The sequence below is a fragment of the Eulemur rufifrons genome, chromosome 1 (genome assembly GCF_041146395.1).
Source record: "Eulemur rufifrons isolate Redbay chromosome 1, OSU_ERuf_1, whole genome shotgun sequence".
Classification (NCBI taxonomy): domain Eukaryota; kingdom Metazoa; phylum Chordata; class Mammalia; order Primates; family Lemuridae; genus Eulemur; species Eulemur rufifrons.
The window spans coordinates 6,690,924-6,712,854 of NC_090983.1; the positions used below are offsets into that span (position 1 = coordinate 6,690,924).

At 55.3% G+C, this 21,931-nt stretch overlaps 2 protein-coding genes across 5 annotated transcripts in view; one reads left to right on the forward strand and one right to left on the reverse strand.

The window, feature by feature from the left end:
* Positions 1-4,890, forward strand: part of NGEF (neuronal guanine nucleotide exchange factor) — a 99,104-nt gene extending 94,214 nt beyond the window's left edge. For 3 of the 4 annotated variants that reach the window (XM_069469720.1, XM_069469808.1, XM_069469961.1), the window contains 5 exons: positions 161-324; positions 778-933; positions 1,633-1,712; positions 2,404-2,508; positions 3,906-4,866. In XM_069469720.1, coding sequence (XP_069325821.1) covers positions 161-324; positions 778-933; positions 1,633-1,712; positions 2,404-2,508; positions 3,906-4,096 — 696 coding nt within the window. In that variant the 3' untranslated portion in view covers positions 4,097-4,866. Of the gene's footprint in view, positions 1-160; positions 325-777; positions 934-1,632; positions 1,713-2,403; positions 2,509-3,905 lie in introns of all 4 variants that reach the window. The other variant, XM_069469890.1, reaches the window with a different exon arrangement.
* Positions 4,891-6,880: 1,990 nt separating this feature from the next.
* Positions 6,881-11,994, reverse strand: SNORC (secondary ossification center associated regulator of chondrocyte maturation). The gene is made up of 3 exons (XM_069465944.1): positions 11,922-11,994; positions 7,072-7,254; positions 6,881-6,990 (listed from the first exon to the last, which is right to left on the reverse strand). The coding sequence occupies exons 1-3, from the start codon at positions 11,992-11,994 to the stop codon at positions 6,881-6,883; spliced, it is 366 nt and encodes a 121-aa protein (XP_069322045.1).
* Positions 11,995-21,931: the final 9,937 nt, after the last annotated feature.

The window sequence follows — 21,931 nt, forward strand, 5'->3', positions numbered from 1 at the left end:
ACTCACGCGCTGCTCGGCCCTGTCCCTGCGTCCCTGCGTCCCTGCATCCGGGCCCTGGGCAGCAGCAGGAAATACGACAGAGCCAGCATCGCCAGAACCCGGGCGGGGGCGCATGGGGGCGTGGAGGGCACAGCGTCCTGACGCGCTCCTCCCCCCGCAGTCGGTGCCCATCATCTCCCACTCCCGCTGGCTGCTGAAGCAGGGCGAGCTGCAGCAGATGTCGGGCCCCAAGACCTCACGGACCCTGCGGACCAAGAAGCTCTTCCGAGAAATTTACCTCTTTCTCTTCAACGACCTGCTGGTGATCTGCCGGCAGATCCCCGGGTGAGTCGGGGGAGTCGCCAGGCGCTCCGTCGGCAGGTGGGTGTGACGGATGCTGGGTTTGACTGTGGCCTGGGGGGCAGGGCGGAGGCGGGACAGAGCTTGGGCTTTGGGGTCAGGTTTAAAAATCTGCTCTGTTGCTGTCCAGCTTTGGGCCTTTGGCCTCAGTTTCCCGTCCTGTAAAGTAGGGGCTTACTCCTAGGGCCACGGAGGGCCCAGCTCAGCGTCTGACACATAGCCAGTGCTCAGCCGCCGTGGTGTCAGGGCCAACCCCTTGTCTGCACTTGGGGTGGGTCACTCTTCTGGGGTGAGCGAGACAGGTGAGGGTGGGGCTTCCAGAAGGGGTGAGCAGTGGCAGAGCCATGGAGCTGGGTGACTGGTCGGCTCGGGGGTTCTCCCGGGACCCCCACAGGGCTCCTGGGGCTGACGGGCCTGCCCTGCCTCCCCTGGTCCCAGAGACAAGTACCAGGTGTTCGACTCGGCCCCGAGGGGCCTGCTCCGCGTGGAGGAGCTGGAGGACCAGGGCCAGACGCTGGCCAACGTGTTCATCCTGCGGCTGCTGGAGAACGCGGACGACCGGGAGGCCACCTACATGCTGAAAGCGTCCTCTCAGTGAGTGCCCGGTGACCCTCGTGGCACCTCCATGACACCTTTCTGTGCGGCCTCACCTGCCCACACGCCGGTTCCCGGGCGGAACAAGGCTCAGCACACACCCCGCATGGGGCCCACCCTGCCCCAGACCCTGGGGTGAGAGCTTCTGTTCCTGTCAGGGTGGGGGGGGCCATGGGGGTGGCCACGCCTTCCTGGGTGCGTGTGCACATGTGTGTGTGCACGTGTGTTCCCTCCTGGGCGGCGCAGCAAGCCTGTGCCTACACCTCCCCGCGCAGCCCCGGGGCCCTTGAGAGGGACGAGCAGATAAATGTGGGGAGAGATGCTTTGCGAGCCACGAGCCTAGAGCTCCCTCGTGCCCCAAGGCTGGTGTGGGGGTGAGAACTTGCGGCTTCAGTGGAGCTGGCCACGGAATGCGCTTCCGCGAGTTATCTCGTGGGACCCGGCAGAGGGCTCCCCTCACTGCCTTTTCTAAGCCCAGCATAGGAGGGCCGCAGGGGGGCTCCCCAGGCCTCTCCGCTGTTGCTGTGTGCGCCGAACCCTGGGACGGCCAGTTTCTGTGGCTCTGCTGTGCTGTCCCTGGTGTAGCCTCGAGCGATGCTCTGGATGGCACTGAGTGGCCGCCAGCTGGGAAGCCTCGGGCCACGGCTTGGGGGGTGCTGTTGCTTTGCAGTTGGAGCACTGTCCTCTTCCCTGTGCCAGGAGTGAGATGAAGCGTTGGATGACATCGCTGGCCCCCAACAGGAGGACTAAGTTTGTTTCATTCACGTCCCGGCTGCTGGGTAAGTCACCGGCTGGGGCGGGGACACCCTCTGCACTTTGGCGCGGCCCTGCCTGGTGGGCTCAGCCCCAGCTGCAGGTGCTCTGTGAACTCTCCCGAGCTGGGGGGCCGAGAGGCCTGCGTGGGCCTCCAGGGAGCTGCAAGCTTAGTACCAGCCAAGAACAGTGGCATGGCCCAAACTTTGTGGGCGTTGGGTGGTTAGTGAAGAAACCCCTGGGTACTGAGGGGCAGATACCGCATGGACACCTGGAGGAACGGGGGCCCAGACTCCACTGTTCTTTTGGGGTTGCCAGTTGTCTGAAAAGCTTATAAAATGCAAAGGAGCACAAGCCCTTACAGAGAAGCTGCCAACCCTGATCTGCTCACCTTGTCCTGACCACCCCAAAGCCACTCCCAGGCCCACGCCCAGGTACAAGAAGTTCCTTCTGAAGTCTAAGCTAAGAACCGCCTCACAGCCTGCTCAGGCCTTTATCTGTGCGGTTTTTTCCCCAGAACTATTTTAATGTTTTCTTTGGAAACAAACCGTCCTCTCCCTCGAATGAACCTTTTTCAGTAGCTGTGGGAGTTCATTTTCCTATTTTAGACAGGGCCCAGCCCCGCGCTGGCAGCGCCGTCCCTACTGGGCTGGCCTGGGTGCAGACAGGGCGGGTGATGCGGTGATGAGGACATGCCACATCCCTCTGCCCCATCAGACTGCCCCCAGGTCCAGTGTGTGCACCCGTACGTGGCCCAGCAGCCGGACGAGCTGACGCTGGACCTTGCTGACATCCTCAACATCCTGGACAAGACTGAGGACGGTGAGGCTTGGCAACCGCTGCCCCCGTGGCCGCCCAGGGGACTCTGTCCTGAGCGTTGCCCAGCCTTAGGGAGGATGGGGGGGGGTCTCAGCCCTGTGTGGAGAGGCAGCCGCCACAGCTGGCTGATGGGCAGGTAGAGCCCAGCGCCCGCCACGTCTCTGCCGCCCCAGACACTCTGCCCGACGCCCTGGCCGCCTTCCCTCAGAACCGGAGGAAGGCTTTCCCCAGTGCCGCTATTTCCCCCCAGCGTTGTGAGGTTGTGTCTCTGCCCCTTCACGGTGGGCCCAGCCCAAGTGGGTGGGGCCATGTCCCCTTCCCCTCAGACGGCCCTGGTCTCGGTCCCCATCACAGCGGGAGGGAGGAGGACCAGGCACGTTCTAAACTTGACCCCAGACCCCGCACCTGCAGCAAGCTCCCAGGCAGGCCCATGACCGCCAGGCTTGGAGCCTCACGTGGGCCCAGAAGCCCCCCTAGCCCTCACCCGCCTCTGCTGGTGGCATCAGTACCAAATGAAGTTCGCTCCCAGCCCCTGCAGAATTTAACACTAACCCCCTTTCCTTTTTAAAATCCCATCCCTCGTTCCTACGTGAATTGCTCCCGATTAAAATCCCCGGGATGTCCAGAAGCTTCTCTTCCCACTTCCTCCCCCTCCGAGGTCCTGGCCGGAAGGCTCAGGCAGCACTCTCCGCTTTCCGGGGGAGGCCATCTCCAGACAATCCCTCTCCTGGGCAGCTTGCCTGCTCTCCCCAACAGACTGTCAACAGCCTGACACCGTCCCAAACCCCAAAGGGGACCAGCAGAGGGCACGCCCCAGGCCTCTCAGACCCCAGGCCCTGAGCAAAGACGTGGTGACCTCTGGGGGAGGGAAGAGAGAGCCAGGCCACGTGGTGACTCCTGGCGTCGGCCAGTTCAGCTGACCATGCTGGCCCTCGGGAGGCTGAGACTCTGGGAGGAGCTGCCCAACAAGAGGGTGATGGCGCAGTCTGGGCTGGATAACCATGGTCAGCTGCCACCCCCCTGCCCGGCCCCTTGAATGCCTCTGCCTTTGCAGGGTGGCCCTTGGTGTCCCCTGGGCTCCTCTGGGGCAGCCTAGAATTGCCGAGGATCCGGGAATGGTTTCCGCAGTTAGTGTCGGGGGGGGGGGGGGGGGCGGAGCCGCATGGCACAGAGGGCACGGGGTCCTGTGCACATGCCCACGGGCCTCCCCCAGCCCCAGCTTATGGGGTAACCAAATCTGAGCATCCGTCAGGGTGTGCAGAGTAGCAACACCTTTGGGAAAAGCTGGCTGGACCCCTGAGTGTCCCCACACAGACAGGAGCCCTGGCCAGGAGGGAGCCCGTGTCCGACCCGGGCAGCCTCTGCAGGAGCGCCTGACCCTCCGCCCCCTCCCTGCGCAGGGTGGATCTTTGGTGAGCGTCTGCATGACCAGGAGAGAGGCTGGTTCCCCAGCTCCATGACTGAGGAGATCTTGAACCCCAAGATCCGGTCCCAGAACCTCAAGGAATGTTTCCGCGTCCACAAGATGGATGACCCTCAGCGCAGCCAGAACAAGGACCGCAGGAAGCTGGGCAGCCGAAATCGGCAATGACCCCTGCCAGGGGCGCCACCTTGCCCGGGCTGTGGGCAGGCGGGGGCGGGGCCTGGGAAGCGACCCCAGCGGACGGTGGAGGACTCGGGGGAAGGACAGGTCAGTGCCTCCCCAGGCAGTGGGATGGGACTCGGGGGCCAGCCCTCCTCCTGCCCACGCCGTGAGCGCTCGTGTGTCTTGGCCCCTCGCTCGCAAACCGGACGAAGGCTGCCCACGTCTCCTGATGTGTGTGCCCACGAGAACAAAGTGTATTTTAAGCAGTGTTACACCACCTCTCTCTGCTCTTAGAGGAGGTGGAAGGGAGTGGGCAGACTCCAGGGCCTTCCCAGGGACTGGGAGAGGGCCCAGACCCAAGGTGTCCCTGGTGGGGGTCAGGCAGATGGTGAGGATTGTCCTGATCCCCTGCACGCGTCCTTCTCTACCTTGGAAGCCGTCAGCATCTACCAGGCACACAGAGGGGCCGCCCTCTCCTGAAGGAGCTTGACGAGTGGCCCTTGGTCTCCGATTCATAGCACCGAGAGCCCAGCCACCTCTGTCCACCCCTCCCGTGCCTCGGCCCGGCCTCTGGCTGCACGGCCAGGCCCTGCTCCACCGCAGGCCCCAGAGCTTGGCTGAGGGCCCATGCCACCTCTGGCTCCCCGATGGGCTGGACATAACTTGTGTCTTCTGGCCCCTGAAGGAGCCCAGGTGTTCTAAGGAATGAATTGGTCACTGCATCTTACATTGGTTATGGTTCTGAGAAAAGCAAATACCACTTTTGGCTGCATTAAAAGAAGCATCATGTATAAAATAAAGGAGATGAAGGTCTACTCTTTATTGCCCTGGTGCACACAGGGAGGAGGTGTTTGGTTCTGGGCAGGGAGTCAAGGCCAGTGCAGGAGGCATGTCCCAAAGGAAGGGGAACAGGGTTTGGCCTCACAATGGGAGTGGACTCCGGCCTCCACCTCTGGAAGGACTCCAGAAACAGAAGGGGCTGTTTGAGGGAGTTGGGGACGCCCTTCTGCGCCGGAGGGAGTGAACACAGATTTGGAAGACCACACAGGCACTGAGGTGTCAGTGGGCAGTGGTCCCACAGGGGATCTGACCACAGGCGTGGGGCGGGGATGCTGGCCTTGGGCATGTCTTCCCACCTCTGGTGGTAGCCAGTTACCCAGAGGCTACAGCTCCTCCCGGGCCCAGGTGGCCCTCCCAGCCAGCCTGGTTCTGTCCCAGAGTGTTGAGGGACACCGTGGGCCTGGGACACTCTCTGCCAGGACACGCTTTCCCCCACACCAGAACAGGCCTTGCTTTAGATCCAGTGGGACTTCGCAGCATCTCCCCACAGGCCACAGCACGGCTCCCGGTGTTCTGAGACTGCAGACCCTTTGGGCATGGATGAGTCCCTGGAAGGATGGGGACACCTGCCACGCTGGTTCAGCTGTGGAGGGCAGCCCCTGGGCCCAGCGAGGGACTCATGCCCTTGGGGCCTCTCTGCTGCGCCCTGGGGGGAGTACCTGCACCTGAGTCCCCCAGGAGTGGGGAAAGAGGGGGCCCATTTCTAATCCCCGTGGGACGGAGGGTTGCGACAAGGAGTGGGGGTGGCCACTGGCCTGGCCCTTGCTCTGTAAGGTGGGACCCAGCCTACTGAGTTGGGGTATCTGCTCTCAGCAAGGCTTTGGCTACTCAAGGTTAATGTGAGAAGAAATAAGCAGTTTATGAAAATTGGTCAGTTTTATAACACTCCTTTACAAGCAGAACCTTTCAACCCATGATGTCTTTGGGGGGCGCTGGAGTGGAACGCTGTTGGCGGAGCCCCCCACCCACCTGTGGAGTAGAGGAGACTGGTCATGGCAGGAAAAGGTGCCCCTGGGGAGCTCGGGGAAAGGAGAAGCCAAGAGCTGCCAGAGCTCTGGTTTAAAAAAATAGAAGAGGAGAAACAGCTTCCCCGCCATTCCCCGCTCACAGGGCTCTTCAGGGGTATTAAACCCTCTCCCCGGGGTCTGGGGGGTTTGCCGGCTTTCTAACAGCCCCTCCTCCACAGGCCCCGGGGTGGGACAGGGGACGGAGTTCGGGCTTCCCCGCGGCGTCCAGGGCAGGTCAGCCACGATTTTTCATCTCAAATTATCAAAGTTATGCTTCCGGGGTGGGGGGTGGGCGGGGCGGTTCCCCATCCCTCGCTCGTACCCGCACCCGACATGAGGTGAGCTGAGCTTGGAAAGGCATTTGGTTCTTTCCCTCCGTAAGGGGCCCAGCCAGGCCGGGGACAGCGCCCCGCGTCACCCCGCCCCCGTCCCGCGCCTGGGGCAGAGGGGTCCCCGGGGGCCCTGGCGCTGCAGGCCTGGTTCCGAGCTCGCAGACGAGCCCGGGCTGCCCCCCTCAGTCAGAAGACGCCCGGGTCCCCCAAATAACCCGGCCTCGGGTTGGGAGCCCTGACGACCCAGCTCTCGCGGCCTCCCGCCGCCCTGCCCCCAAAGCGCGCTCGGCCCCGGGGCGGGGTGGGGGGGGGAAACGGGGCGGGCAGAGGAGGCGCCGGGCGAAGGGCCGCCCGTGGCCGTGACCGTGGCCGTGACCGTGGCCCTGCCAAGAGTGCGGGCCCCGCACGGCTCCGGCTCCGGGCAGCCCAGCGCGCGCTCCCGCGGGAACCGGGGCCGTGGCGCACGGGACGCGCACTCACGTGCACACCCCCGCGCGCGGGCTCCGGCACGCCTGACACTGCGCGCTCCCGCTCTCGCGCACGCGCGGACACACGCACGCGGGAAGTGCAGCTGAGTCGCGCCGCGGCCGGGCGCGGCCCCTTTATTCGCTTCAGGAGGCAGAAAACTTTCTCAGCGCGACGACCACGAGCGCCAGCACCACGCACGTGGCCAGGAGGGCGGCGATCACGATGGCCGCGATAGCGCCGGGCCCCAGCGAGCCTGCGGAGGACGGAGGACGCGTCAGCCGGGGCCCAGCGCGGCGGCCCTTCCCCGCCTCCCTCCACCCGCCCGCCCGCCTACCGCCGCCCTGGTCCAGCCGCTCCCGCGCCGTGCTGTCCTCGGGGGCTGGCGCGGCGGTGGAGGCCGGGGGGCCGGTGTCCGGGGGCTCCTGGCCGGGGCTGGTGCTCTCCACGGGGCCTTCTCCCGACGGCAGCTCGGCGGGCTCGTTCCACAGTGTGGGCATGGGCTCCTGCGGACCTTCGGCTGCAAAGCCAGGGAGAGGCGGTGGGGCCCAGGCGACAGGGCACAGGGACGTCATTCCACCCAGGTTAACCAATAGGCTGTTGACCCAGAGCCCCTACTGGGGCCAGGCTGCCCCCAGCCCATGTGAGGACAGCTTCACGGCGGGTAAAGGGACCAACAGGCCTCCGAAGAAGGCCGTGGGAACACTGGGCTGGCAGCAGAGGGAGGGGACATGGGCCCAAACCCCAAGACCTTGAGCAGGGGCTCTGCCTCTCCCATCTGAACTGTAGGGTTGTGTGGGCCTAAGCGAGGTGACATTTGTGAGGGACCCCTGCCGCCACAGGGTGGACACAGGTCAGGCTTCACCCTGGGGAAGAGGCTGGGACCCAGGAGTGGAAAGAAGAGGCGCTGGGGCCCCCGGGGCACAGGCAGCCCTGCTTCTCCTGGGGCCCTCCCCAGCAAAGTGCGCAGCCCAGAGACATAGGGACCAGCCTCGGGGGCTCTGTGTCCTAGGACACAGGAGCCAGCACATGGCTGCCTCCTGAAGGACAGGGCAGAGGGGCGGACAGCGGTGTCTGTGGTCAGTAAGGGAGACCCCCCCCCCCACAGCACCACCCTGCCCTGTGCCCCCTTTTCAGAAAAGACCCCTGGAGACTAGGCATGGTGGCTCCCGCCTGTAATCCCAGCAAGGGAGGCTTGCTTGAGGCCAGGAGTTTGAGACCGACCTGGGCAACAAAGTGAGACCCTGTCTCTACAAAAAAAGTTAAAAAATGAGCCAGGTGTCATGGCAGGACCTGTAGTCCCAGCTACTATGTAGCCTGAGGTGGGAGGATCACTGGGGCCCAGGAGTTGGAGGTTACAGTGAGCTGTGATTACACCACTGCGCTCCAGCCTGGCGGACAGAGTGAGGCCTTGTCCCTAAAAAATAAATAAACAAATAAATAAAGACAAGACCCCTGGCAAGGAGGCCCCTCAAGGGTGGGAGACCCGTTGGTGCCATGCCAGCCTCCCACCAACCTCGAAGACCACCCTTCACAAGGGCAAGCGATCCAGCCAGGCCTGTCATGGCACGGCCAGGGGTGGCAGGGTCTCCAGCCTCCTGGAGGTTGGGCAGAGAAGAGGCCTAAGTGTGCCCACTGCTTGGCAGCCCCGAGCTCTGGGGCTCACAGGCTACTTGTCTCCCAGAGAAATGGACAAACTGCCACCCTGCTTGCTCACCGCATACCCAAGACAGACTGACAGGCAGGCACCTCCCTGTCCCACCACTGCCGGCATCTGGCCAGGGAGGCCCCCACATGGCTCCTGGGTTCCAGGCCCAGCCAACCTGGGTGGCGTCTGTGGGAATCAGCCCTGAGCTCAGGACGGGGAGTGACAGGCCCCTGAGAGGGCAGGGCTCGCTCCCTGGAGCCAGCCGGGCCTGGCGAGCAGCCTCCCGTGAGGGGAGAGGGTCCCCTGAGCAGGCAGGTGGGAGCCCCACCCCAGCCCCCACCTGTCCCCGCTGCTCCTCACAGAAGCCCTGACTGCCCCCCCCCCCCCCCACACAATACCCGTCCAGGCCGCCTTCCCCCTGCCCCCTCCTGCCCGGCCAGTCCCAGAAGGTTGAGGGGTTGGACCCATTGGCTTCCAAAGCAGGAGGGCTGGGTCCTGTCCTAGCTCCATCACACTGTCTCCCTGGGACCCCAGCAGACTGGCCTCACCCCGCTGGACTCCACCTTCTTGACCCGTGGAACAGGGTTCAGACCCTGCCTCCCAAGCATCTCGCACAAAGAGGTAACTGCCATCGTCACCATCTCCAGCTGCTGCCTCCGCCCTCGGGACCCCTCCACCGGCGGGGGCATGTCTGGACACAGCAAGCTGCTCTGTGTGCTCCGTGCCTGCTGCCGCTGGCCAGTCACAGAAGACCCTTAGAGGCTGGTCCGGGGCTCATCCGCAGCCAGGCCCGAGGGGCCAGCAAACTCCCTGCAAACTCAAGCTGGTGTCCCAGTGGCAGACATATGACCAGAACCATGGCCTGGACGTGGCCACCAACCCCCCAGCCAAGGAGATGCAGCTGCCGGGCAGGGCTGAGGCGTGTTCTTGCCCATCTGCCTCTCTGCATGTGCTAAGTTTGCTACAGTAAGAAGGGGAGACAAGGCTCAGGGCAGTGACCCATTGTCCCCACAGATCCATCCTCCTGGGAAGCCAGGACAGAAGCAGTTGTCAGCCAGTCTGCCGGCAGCAGGACCCATCCCGGGAGGGGTGAAGGCACAGAGGACAGACCCGTGGGCAGGTCAGGCGAGCAGTGATGGGCCGGGTGACGGAGAGTGCGGGTGGAGAAGGGGTGGGCCACACAGGCCCCTGAGGAGGTGCCATCGGCCTTGGCCATGAGGAGACCTGACTGCATGGACCAGGTGAGCGACATGCAGCTGCACACTCTGGGGCCACCAGGGGAAGTGGGGCCTGGGCACCTCGTGCTCTCCCCTGTCCCCACTGCCCCCAGCCGCCTTGCCTTTTGGTAAATAAGTTTGTTCAACGCTCAGTCTGACCACAGGGCCCCGAGGCGAGGCGCCCTTGCTCACAGACGGCCTTTGTGTGGCCATGAAGGGCCTTTTCATCCCTGCCCTGGCCTCCTGCCCGCTCAGCCCGGCCTGCTCCCCACCTCGGTAGTGGCGGCCACCGGCACCCAGTGGGGAGGGCAGCAGGCCAGGCCTGGGCCTCAGCCCACGGGCCACTCCTCCTGTCCTGTGTCCTGTCCACGAGCAGAGGGCCTTGCACGCTTGCTCAGAGCTCCTAGTCCAGGGGCAGGGTATCGAGAGCCTCCCAAACACCCTCGCCCCAGAACAGCAAGAAGAACAACCAGAACCCCAGAGACTGCGGGTGGGGTTGGCATGCCCTGGCGCCACGCCTCGGCGCCTGCCTGCTCTCAGTAGGACATGTGGAGGGAAGAGGAGGTGAGGCCAGGTGAGGTCCTGGCTGTTCCCAAAGCATCCTGTGGCGGCAAAGCCCACCCACCCGCGTTGTGTATGTACAGTCTGACCCAGGGCCCCTGGCCAGTGGCCTGGGATGGGTGAGTCGGCTGCACAGGAACAGAAACCTGGCAGGGGCCACCAGGCAGCCACAGGGCCCAGGGCAGGCAGGAGCCAGTCCTTCGCCTCCACTCACCGGGACGGCCTGGCAGTTTCACTGGGTGGAGGCGGCTGTGAGGATCACAGCCCCAAGACTCAGGCGATGGGAGACACCACCTTCCACTTTAGATCACTACCCCAATTCCTGGGGGCACCTCTCCCACCAAAAGGGCGGCCGGGCAACTTCCCAGCCTGCAAGAGGAGGCAGTTCCGCCCAAGACCACCCTGCCTCAGTGGCGGGGCTGGGCTACTGAAGATGCATTCCCCTGATGTTTGCCGCGTGCTAACTGCATGCCTGGCCCATCCTGAAAGCTCTGCGTGTCTGCACTCAGGCCTCACAGTGCCCTGTGAGGAGGGCAGAGCATGGCGGGCGTTGCCATCGGACAGATGAGAGAAGGCACAGAGAGGTTAAGAAACAGCCAGAGCCCAGCATGGTGGCTCACACCTGCAATCCCAGCACTTTGGGAGGCCAAGCCAGGAGATGGCTCGAGGCCAGGAGTTCAAGACCAGGCTGGGCAACATAGCGAGACCCCCGTCTCTACTAAACAAAACAAAAAAAGCCAGCCAGGTGGGGACTGAGCCAGAAGCAAACCCAAGCCACAAGCTTCTTCCTGGGCCATCTAGGGAGGGGCCCGCAGGGCCCTCACCAGCACCCATGCCTTCCCGGTTTATGGCTGGGGGGGTCCCACTCAAGGAGGGGTCCCAACATGGGAGGGGGGGCCCACCAGGCCTCACATCTCTCAGGAGCTCTCCCCAGGCCACACTCTCAAGACTGAGGTCCAGTTCTGTCCCTCACACACCCACAGGCACTCGGCAAGGCCCAGGCTGCCGGGGCCTGGAAGCAGTCTCCTGGCTGCGCTTTGGCCTCACTCCCGGCCACGGAGAGCGCTTTCCTCCAGGAGCAAAGACCACCTATGCCCTGTCTGTGCCTTTTCTCTCTCAGGCTTCCAAGCCAGCCTGGGCCAGTCCCTCCCAGCACAGGGCCCTTGGGGCCAGCTGGAGGCCTCCCTCCTGTTGGCCCCCAGACCCGGCCATTTTAACCTCCCTGCAGACCCTAAGTCCAGCGTCTGCACTGTTTTGTGGAGAGATCTTGGGCCCTGTGCTCTCTCTCTGAAATTTTCCTGAGATGGGGACAGTACCTGGGTCTTCATTCTCCAAGGACATTGCAGAAAGCCAGTAGGGAGGGTTTGAAAAGTGACTAGCAAAGGCTCTGTGTTCTTCCTCGCAGGGGCCTGGGCCCTGTGCCTAGCGTCCCTCCTGCCCCCCAGATCTGGGAGTCTTTGGGTGTTAGAGTGTTAGCGTAATTCCCACATCCCCTGCCAGCTAGACATCCCTGGTCCTGTTCCCCAAGTTGTCCTCCTACTTTAGAGGCTGTCGCCCCTCTGGCTGACGGTTCCTGAGACATCCATCCTGCACAGCTGCTGCCGGCCGGTCTCACGGGGACTCCTCGCAGCATCACCCCAAACAGCCATCCCATCTCCTGCGAGGGGCTTCCGCCCCAGTGGACATTGGAGAATCCAGCCCCAAGGTAGTTCCTGACCCTGGGAGGCTGGTGGCAGCAGAGCTGAGGGCCGGGCCCCTTACCTGTGAGCACCGTGGGGGCTAGCACCCCGGAGATGAGCAGCAGCGCCATGTGCAGGGCCAGACAGGATGCCATCCTGGCCGGGAGTGAGCGCAGCCAGCGGGCGGGACGCACAGAGGACTGAGTGGTTGACTTCAGGGCAGCGGGAGAGAGGCATCAAAAGTCTGGGAAGGGTTTTCATCAATGCAAAGTCTGTCCTCCTGGGACACCGTGCCCCCCCCACCACGCACGCGCAAACACACGCTACACACACACACACACAGAGCAGAGGTTTACAGAACAGACCTGCTTTCCTGAACTTGGGAGCAGCCCCACCCTCAGAGAGGGAAAGAGGAAATTGCTCGCGCTCGTGCTCGTGCTTGCTCTCTCTTCTCTCTCTCTCTCTCACACACACACACACACACACACACCCCTACCTCCCACACATACCCCTAGACCACTGAAAGTGGGAGGTTTTCAAACTTCCTTGTGAGAAAGAATCACCCAGGGAACTTGAGAAATGCAGATGCCCCCAGCCACTCTCTTTTGGGGGGTCTCAGATGGGCTGGGGAGTCTGCATGTCAGTGCCCGTGGCCCGGGTACGAGCATGAATCTGGGAGACTCAGGCGGTCAGCACCGGGCGTGGGCTGGGCTCTGCTCACATTTGGGTTCTCCGTGCCTGGCCAGGAGCAGGCGCTCAGTGGTGTTTGTTAAAAAACCACTTTTAAAACAGTTTAGGTCGGCCGGGTGCGGTGGCTCACGCCTGTAATCCTAGCACTCTGGGAGGCTGAGGCGGGTGGATCGCTTTGAGATCAGCAGTTCGAGACCAGCCTGAGCAAGAGCAAGACACCCCCCCCCCCGCCGCCGTCTCTACGAAAAATAGAAAGAAATTATCTGGACAACTAAAAATATATATATAAAAAAATTAGTCGGGCATGGTGGCACATGCCTGTAGTCCCAGCTACTCGGGAGGCTGAGGCAGAAGGATCGCTTAAGCCCAGGAGTTTGAGGTTGCTGTGAGCTAGGCTGACACCACGGCACTTGCTCTAGCCAGGGCAACAAAGCAAGACTCTGTCTCAAAAACAAAACAAAACAGTTTAGGTCCAAACCGTCTGGCAGCACTAATCTTTCCAGAAAAGCTCATGTCATTCATGTCCCCTCTTTAGCTCTTGTCCTCTGGTGCTGAGACTTGAAGTACCACCTGTGTGCTCACAACATGCACCTTCAGGCTGGGCCTGGCCCGGAGCTGCAGCCCCTGCCCACTGCCTCTGCGACAGCTCAAAGGGCATCTAATGAACGTCTCCAGCTTGTCACGCCCCTACCCTGCTCCATCAGTGGAGTCTGGGGACCCCACCCTTCAGGTGTCCCAACCACACAATGAAATGTTATCAAAGGTCTCTCTTTCCCTCACTCCCCACCTCCAAACCCTCAGAAAGTTCTGCCAACACCCCTACTTCACATTCTTCATGATTAGAACAAAACTCAGGGCTTGCCTTGGCCTTGCTCAACTGCCCCACCCCTGCTCTCTATGTTCCAGTCCACTGGCCTTGACTAGGATCCTCCACAAACCAAACTTGATCCTGCCTCAGGGCCTTTGCACTTGCCATCCCCTCTACCCAGAAACCAAACCCCTCATTACCTGGCTGCCTCATTCCATTCAAGTCTCGGCTCCATCGGTCAGCCTCTCCATTCACCCATGACATTACTTTTAATACCTTTTAGCAGGTATATTTATATGAAATTATCTTGTTCCTTTTTCTCTTTTTTAATTTTTTGAGGAATAACATTCTGTGAAGTGCACAGATCTTATGTTTACAGATTGAGGAACTTTTATATTACAAAGTTCCTGTGTAAACCTCACCCAGGTCAACAGAGAGCCTTCCCAGCACACCAGCAGGGCTCCCAAAAGTACTATTTCTGTCTGTCACCATAGACTCATTTGAACTTCAAATAACTGGACTCATATGACATGAACGCTCACATCTGGCTTCTTTCATGCAACATTCTGCGAGATTCGTCCGTGTTGCTGCGTGTGGCAGTTGCTCACACGTTTCTACTGGTGCGCAGTAGCCAGTTGCGGGAACGCGCCCCGGCTTACCCGTTCCCTCACCCGTTTTGTCCCTTTGTTTATCCATATCCACGGGGTTGTCTCCAGGTTTGGGCTTTTATGACTATAGCTTCTATGAATATTCTTACATATGTCTTTTTGTGGCGATAGGCACTAATTTCTCTTGGTTATATATCCAAAGACAGAATTGCTAGGTTAGATGTTTAGCTTCCGGAGATGCTGCCAGGCAGTTTTCCAAAGGGTTTGTTCCAATTCAGTCTCATCGCTAGTAAGAGAATTCCAGTTGCGCCATATCCTCACAATACCTGGCAGTGCCAGCATTTTTATTTCTAGTCATTCTGATAGAAATGTGCTGATGTCTTATTGTGGTTTTAATTTGCATTTTCACTGATAAAATTGAACACCTTTCCATGTTTTTTGAGCACAGGAATATCCAGTTTTGTGAAGGGTCTGCTCATTTTGTTGGCCTATATATCAGGGTAGTTTATCTTCTTATTTTTAGGAGTTGTTTTTAATATTCCCAATCAAAATCCTTTGTCAGATATATGTAATGGTGCCTTCAGATGAAGCGTTTGGTATTTTTTTCGGCCTGTCTGTACCCTGTGACTGCAAGTTCTGAGGTAGTTCACCAACGCAGTCCCAGAACCTAGCACCATGCCTAGCCCGCAGCAGGAACTGAGCATTTGAATCCAGTTAGTTGGGGCTTCTGAAATAGATTCAACACTGAGCATTTTCTCACTTGTTCAGTCAGTCGTTGGTTTGCTCTCAGCGCCGCCATCCTCACCTTTCGGGGTGCCCTGAGATGCGATGTGGCGTCACGCAGGGTCAGATCCCGTCCCACTCCTGACATTTCCTTGCCGGCTGACTTCCTGTTCGGACCTGCCAGCGGGAGGCACTGGTGGGAGACGGAAGGTGGGCGGGGAGCAGAAGTGACTCCGCTTCAGATTTCTGACAGTGTCTTGGGTGGCAGCAGCAGCAGCACTGGCTACACCAACGCCAGTGACAAAAAGTCAGGCGGTGGCCGCGGCAGGGACAGCCACAGAGGGCTGGAAGTGTAGGCTCCCGGATCCTCCTCAGGCCGCCGAGCTCTGAGTCCAGGCACCGTAGTGGACAGTGTTGTCTTTGGAGTAATTTCTGCTCCTCAGCCCAGCATGGTGTCCATCTCCTAGTTAGTCACTAATTTTTGAGCAACCTTTCCTTCTTTCTTTTGCTTCTTCAGTCCTTTAAACATCATTGTAACAAACTCCTGCCTTAAATCTCTCTGTTTGAAATACCTAGAGTGGTCTCTGTTTCTCGGTCAGACTCTCACCAGTACAGTGTTGGTTCCTGGAATGGTCTCAGAAAACAGACCCTTGGGGATCTGTTTCTGGCTTGGTTCGCCACTCTGGGCTTGAATGAACGTTGCCAGTGGGAAATGAGATGCTGGTAATATATGGCATGCCATACACTGAGACTTGTGGTTGGCTAGCATGAAGTGTCATCGAAGACCAGGTTTAACGGACCAAGTAGATGCTGCACTTGACGTTTCTGGTGGTGATTATGATCAAAAGTATAGCGAACTGACTAATTTTTACTGCATTAGGTGCTCACAGAAAGAAAATGACAATTACACAAGAAAAAAAAGAAAAAAGAAAAGAAAATGACAAGCTCAGGGCTTTAAATTCTAAGGTCAAGGCATGATCAGAGAACTAGAGCATTTCTATGGCAGTCTTTTAAAAGTCTTTTATTTCTTGTAGCAACAGAGCATAATTGACTATAAATCAGGACTAAAATTTAATTGTGCATGGTGCAGAATCACAAGGTTAAGCTGAATTTATAGCCTTGCCTATTCTTTTTAGGTGAGATTTAAGGCACTGATTGGGAAGGAGTGAGATCTTGAGATTTGGAATGGGGATGTTTGAGCAGATCAAACAAATCTGAGAACCTTCCATCCACAAATCCTCAGGCTTCCCTTGCAGAAGCAGCAGGTGCTTCTTCCCTGTTCTTGTCTGAGTAATAACCTCATCTGTTAGGTTCCCTTGCAAGAGATTGCCTGTTCTCAAGACCCACCGTGACAACCTCTCCTCGTCTCCATGTCCATAACCAGAGTCAGATATCAGCATTTCCAGGGAGAACAAGCACAAAGTCTGACTTAGGAGGAAGTACAAACTAAAACTATTCTTAATTTATGCTAGCAAGACATTAGTAAATATAAAGATATGATAATGCCAGTTTGCATTAATAAAAACCTGGTATAGGAATGAGCTCTAAGGTGTTAGACTAAATGGACAGGATGTGAATATGACATTAGATCAGGCCACATTGATAGGGGTGTGCTTAGTGGAGATTCTGAATTCAGTGTTTCAGCTCAAGCATTTAGGAGTGGCTCTAACAATTTGGTTGGTTGGTTGGCCAAAACCTAGACTCAACAGTAGCCTAGATGCATTGAGATTGAGAAGCCTGACTTAATGAAGAGGAGGGAAGCCAAAGGCTTAGGAAGAAAGGAATGTTGTGGTGGATTTATCTTAGGTGACTCTTACATTCACCAACCCCAATAAGTTCTCAGTAGATCCCAAAGTATACTCTCTTCACTGAGGCATTGAGAAATGCATTGGTTAGGAGAAGACCAGCATCTTTAAAAAGATATGTGGTGTCTTGTTCGCTGCAGGTCGGGGCTGCTGATGGGATCACTGATTTCAATGTGATTCTGAAGCAGCAGAGGCCAAGTGGCAGCACTGACCTGCTGGAGGCAAGGCGCTGCAAACGAGGGTATCCTATGATTGAGCAAATAAGGGAATATTGAGGATAAGGGGAGCCAGGTTCTCACGGTTGGAGGGAACTACAAACATGGAAAGGAGAAAGATCAGAATGGATCCTGTGATGTTGTAAACAACTTGTGGTACATATATGTAGATATATAAATATATGTTATCTGTACATATACACACAAACTCCCTATCTCATCTGTGAACACAATCTAGAAGCAATGACATCCCAGTAGCAATGAGCACACCCAGTACCCAGATTATGATTTCTAGACACCATTCCCCACTAAAAGCAACCAGGGCTCCTTGGGGAAATGGTTAATTCCATAACTGAGAAAGGAAAAGTAGGTGATGAGCCTAGAATATCTCATGCCAAAGTAAAAAAAGAATGATGGAGATATGGCAAAAGAACACAGAAGCCAGCTCCAAATGGACAATTTGTATAAGAAGAATAGTATCAGATTATGGCTGATACATCATGGGTATGCATGTATGTATGTATAAAACATTCTGCTATCTTCCTTGTAGCAGAAGGTTGACTAATAAATGTAAAAAGAGTGCTTGGCAAACACCTTAGGAATAACTGTTCAAGGAAGACCGATCAATGAAGGCTGGACATGGTGGCTGATGCCGTAATCCTAGCACTTTGGGAGGTCAAGGCCAGAGGATTGCTTGAGACCAAGAGTTTGAGACCAGCTTGGGCAATAGGGAGACTATGTCTCTACATAAAACAAACAACAACTAAAAAAATCAGCCAGGCATGGTGGTGCACACCTGTAGTCCCAGCTACTCAGGAGGCTGAGGCAGGAGGATCACTTGAGCCCAGGACTTGGAGGTTGCAGTGAGCTATATTGACACCACTGCGTTCTAGCCTGAGCACTGAGCCAAACTCTGTCTCAAAAAAAAAAAAAAAAAAAATCATCAATGGATGCTGAAACTAGTGGGTTTGATGAGGAAATGGATATTTACATAGTCTCAAAGTGTCTCCCGTAAAGAGAAAAATCATTACTTTACAGTGGAGAAACCTGGCAGATGCCACCTAAACCAAGTAATTAAAGTTACCACCACCAGTAACGGTTCCAACTGACATCATGTGTCTCCTGATGTGATGAACTGAGAACATCACTCTGTAGTATTCCTGCCAAAATCGCATAATCACAATCAAATCATGAGAACCATCAGACAAACTCAAGCTGAGGGCATTCTAATAAATTGTCCTCCGCCCCCCAAAACATCAGGGTTTAAGATTAAGGCAGACTGAGGAATTGTTCCCGAGAGACTCAAGAAACATGACAACTAAATGCAAAAAGTTATCATGGATGACATCCTGCAGCTTTCTGTTTTTCCTTGTAAAAGATACTAGTGAACAACTGGTGAACTATGAAGCCTGGATATTAAGAGTAGTGTATTGATTTCCTAATTTTGGTAACTGCACTGTGGTTATGTAAGAGAATGTCCTTGTTTTAAAGAAACACACCCTGAAGTGTTTAGGAATAAGGGACATAATGTATATAACTTATTCTCCAATAGTTCATAAAAAATGTTTATCTTGAGAGTACAGCTGAGAGAAAACAGTAAAGCAGAAATGGTAAAATGGTAACAATTAGAGACCTTGGGTGAAGGTTACATGGAAGTCCTCCGTACTTACTGTTCTTGCAACTTTTAAGTTTGAAATAAATTCAAAATAAAAAGCCCCTCTCCCTATCAAAAAAATCACAATTTTTCAATGACTAAATAATAGATCTAGGCAATGATCATCAGGGAATGTTAAAACTGCTACATACAAGAGCAATAGGACTTTTATAACGGATGAATCAACCCAATATGATAGCAACAGAACTGACTAAACTCTGACATAAGTAGAAATGGACAACCAGAGAACACTGCCTACCAGGTGACTATGACACAGCAGGAGGGGCACCAGGCCACCAATAAAGTATTCTTGCAGGGGGTGGGGCCGGGAGACCCTTTATTTAGTCAAGTCTCTAGATCTGACTACTAATTTACAGAAAATACAGGAGATATGAGAAATTCACATAAGGAAACTCTCCACTAAATCCAGAATATGGATTGTTCTGTGAATAAATAATTCAGTTTTCCAACCTTTTTTTCCTGGAGGGGGAACTGTTAAGACTAAAAGTGACTTAAAATACATCAATCAAATGTAATGAATATCACTTTGATTTTGATTCAAATTTTGTAAAAAGACCCTTTTGAGATGATCTGAGAAAGTCATCTATGGACTGTGTGTTGTTAATACGATAAGGAATTGTGGAGTGTTTTTAAGGTATTCTGTCACCGTGCACATTAAGATATGTAGGAGTGACGCATCTGGGATTTGTTCTAAAACATTCTAAGGGGAAAAAAGGTGGGCTACATCCAACAACATGGGCAAAATGCCAACAGTTGTGGAAGCTGGGTTATGCTAGGTATGAGTTTGTTACACCTGTCTATCTCTACATGTTTGAATTTTTCATAATAGATAAAAACTGACCTTTGGAAAAAACTTACTGAAGATGACAGCAACCGAGTGATCTCAGGACTGCTAAAGATTCAGAGCCCTCAGGGACGAAGGTTCAGGTCACCCCGCAGATGAGGGGCTGGCAGAGGGCTAATGGAATTTGGAATGACTAAGTAAAGATGTTAAACCAATCTCACCCACAGCCTTGGGATCGGGTACAGAAACAAGACTGTAGCAGGTATGTATATTTTATTCCTTCTTATAAATACATACATGTTTGTAGATATGTTTTCTCCACTTTCCCCTGTTGATTTACATATAATAATATTTATTTTTAGGATATCAAAGAGAGGTGAGACTGTAAGTGAACTAGTAGCAGCACCTAGAAATGGGCATAAAGCCTGATGGATGGGACCAGTGGACTCAGTATTAGTGGTTTCCCCGCAGTTATTCATCTTTCAGCGACCTTACCTTCCACTCTGCCCTCAGCGCTTCCAACACTGATTCTTTTTCTTTTCTTCCTCTTTTTTTCATTTCTTTTGATTATCTAAAGTGATCTCTGTCTCATGATGGGACCCTGACCTGTTTAAGGCTCCATTTCAAGTTACCAAAGTCAGAAAATCCGGGTAGGTGACTCTGTCCCCCTATACAAGGCTCCCCACGCTTGCATTTCAACTTGGATTCTCCTTCAGTAAAACTGCGAAGGGTCACTTGTCATGCATCGCCAAGGAGCCAAGTGTCAGCAGTCACTGCTGCACACGTGACGCACACTCACACACTAGGAGGTTAGAGCTGACGGAAACATCCCAGATGAGCCAGGCTACTGGGTCTGCACTCAGGCTGTCCATTTAGAATCACTTAGAGATTTTAAACACAATTTCCAATGGGGCCTCACCCAGATTAGAAACTCTGGGACATGGAGCTCGGGGATTCATTTTTGTTCCAAGTTCCTCAGATGATCTGGGCCGACCCCCCATCTGACAGGCAAGGAAACTGACACCCAGAGACAGGACAGGAAGGACTGGTTAATAATGAGGCTGGTGCTAACATGCAGCCTCCTGGAACCCATGCCACATTGCCTCCCTGAGGGTTACTTCTTTGCACTAATTTTAAGATATCTAGGCCAGACATGGTGGCTCACGCCTGTAATCCTAGCACTCTGGGAGGCCGAGGCGGGAGGATAGCTCGAGGTCAGGAGTTCGAGACCAGCCTGAGCAAGAGCGAGACCCCATCTCTACTAAAAAATAGAAATTAGCTGGACAACTAAAAATATATAGAAAAAATTAGCTGGGCATGGTGGCGCATGCCTGTTGTCCCAGCCACTCGGGAGGCTGAGGCAGAAAGATTGCTTGAGCCCAGGAGTTTGAGGTTGCTGTGAGCTAGGCTGACACCACGGCACTCACTCTAGCCTGGGCAACAAAGCAAGACTCTGTCTCAAAAACAAAACAAAACAGTTTAGGTCCAAACCGTCTGGCAGCACTATTAATAATGTAGAAAGAAGCTTTTTGTATAAAATTACCGATTTTGTCACCAGGTCAACTTTAAAATAGGGTACTATATATATATATAACATATATGCATATAAAAGTAAAATGGTTTCCCTAAAAAAGAGTTATTTAAAATGAAGCCAGAAACACCATTGTCTATTCTGAAATTAAAAAAACAAAAAAGCCAGGCTCGATGGCTCATGCCTGTAATCCCAGCTACCGAGGCTGAGGTGGGAGAATTGCTTGAGCTCATGAGTTTGACACCAGCCTGAACAACTTAGTAAGACCCTGTCTCAAAAAAAAAAAAAAAAGAAAGAAACCAAAAAAACCCCAAAAATCAACTTATAGCCAATGAAAATAAAGTCCTTGATGTATATGCATAAACTCATTTTGTTTTATGCAGATTATTTCCCCAAAATGGCTACAATATTTCCCATCCCACATGCTCTGCTACATGTGACCTTGCCACTCCTTTGATCACAGGGGGATGCAGGAGAGGGCCACGCTCCCTCACCTCGAATGTGAGTGGGCTTGTGTTTGGGGAAAACTCAAATCAAGTTTCCCTCTGCTTTCACACCAATGTAGTAACAGTCAACACAGAAGACTTCTGAGACCAAATGTGTGGGGTTTTTTCCCCACTAACAAGCAAGCAATCAATTCTGTAGCGGATACCGGCTGGGTGTCCTCCAATTCAATTCTGACACTATCTACCCTGGAGAGAGTGTCAGATCCCACAGACTGAGGGCTCAGTCCCACAAGACTGCACCACCATTTCAGACACCACTTGCAAGTTCAGGACTCCAGAACTTCCGATGGGCTTCAAGTTGGGGTTCCCAGGACCCCTCTTTGAATTCAGCTTGTTAGAGCAGCTCACAGAACTCAGGGACATGCTTATGTTTACCATTTTATTACAAAGGATACAGATAAGAGATGTGTAGCGGTATGGGGGGAAGGGCGCAGAGCTTCTATGCTTTACCTGGTGTGCCACCCTCCAGGAACCTCCACATACCCAGCTACCCAAAAGCTCTCTGAATCCTGTCCTCTTGAGTTTTTATGGAGGCTTCATTATGTAGACATGATTAAATCCTTGGTCACTGGTTATCAACTTAACCTTCAGTCCTCTCCCCGCCCCAGAGGTTGGGGCAGGGACTGAAAGTTCCAACCCTCTAACCCTGCCTTGCTCTTTTCAGGGACCAGCTCCATCCTGCAGCTACCAAGGGGCTGCCAGCCATCAGTCAACTCATACAGAAAGAAATCACTTTGGAGTTTAAGG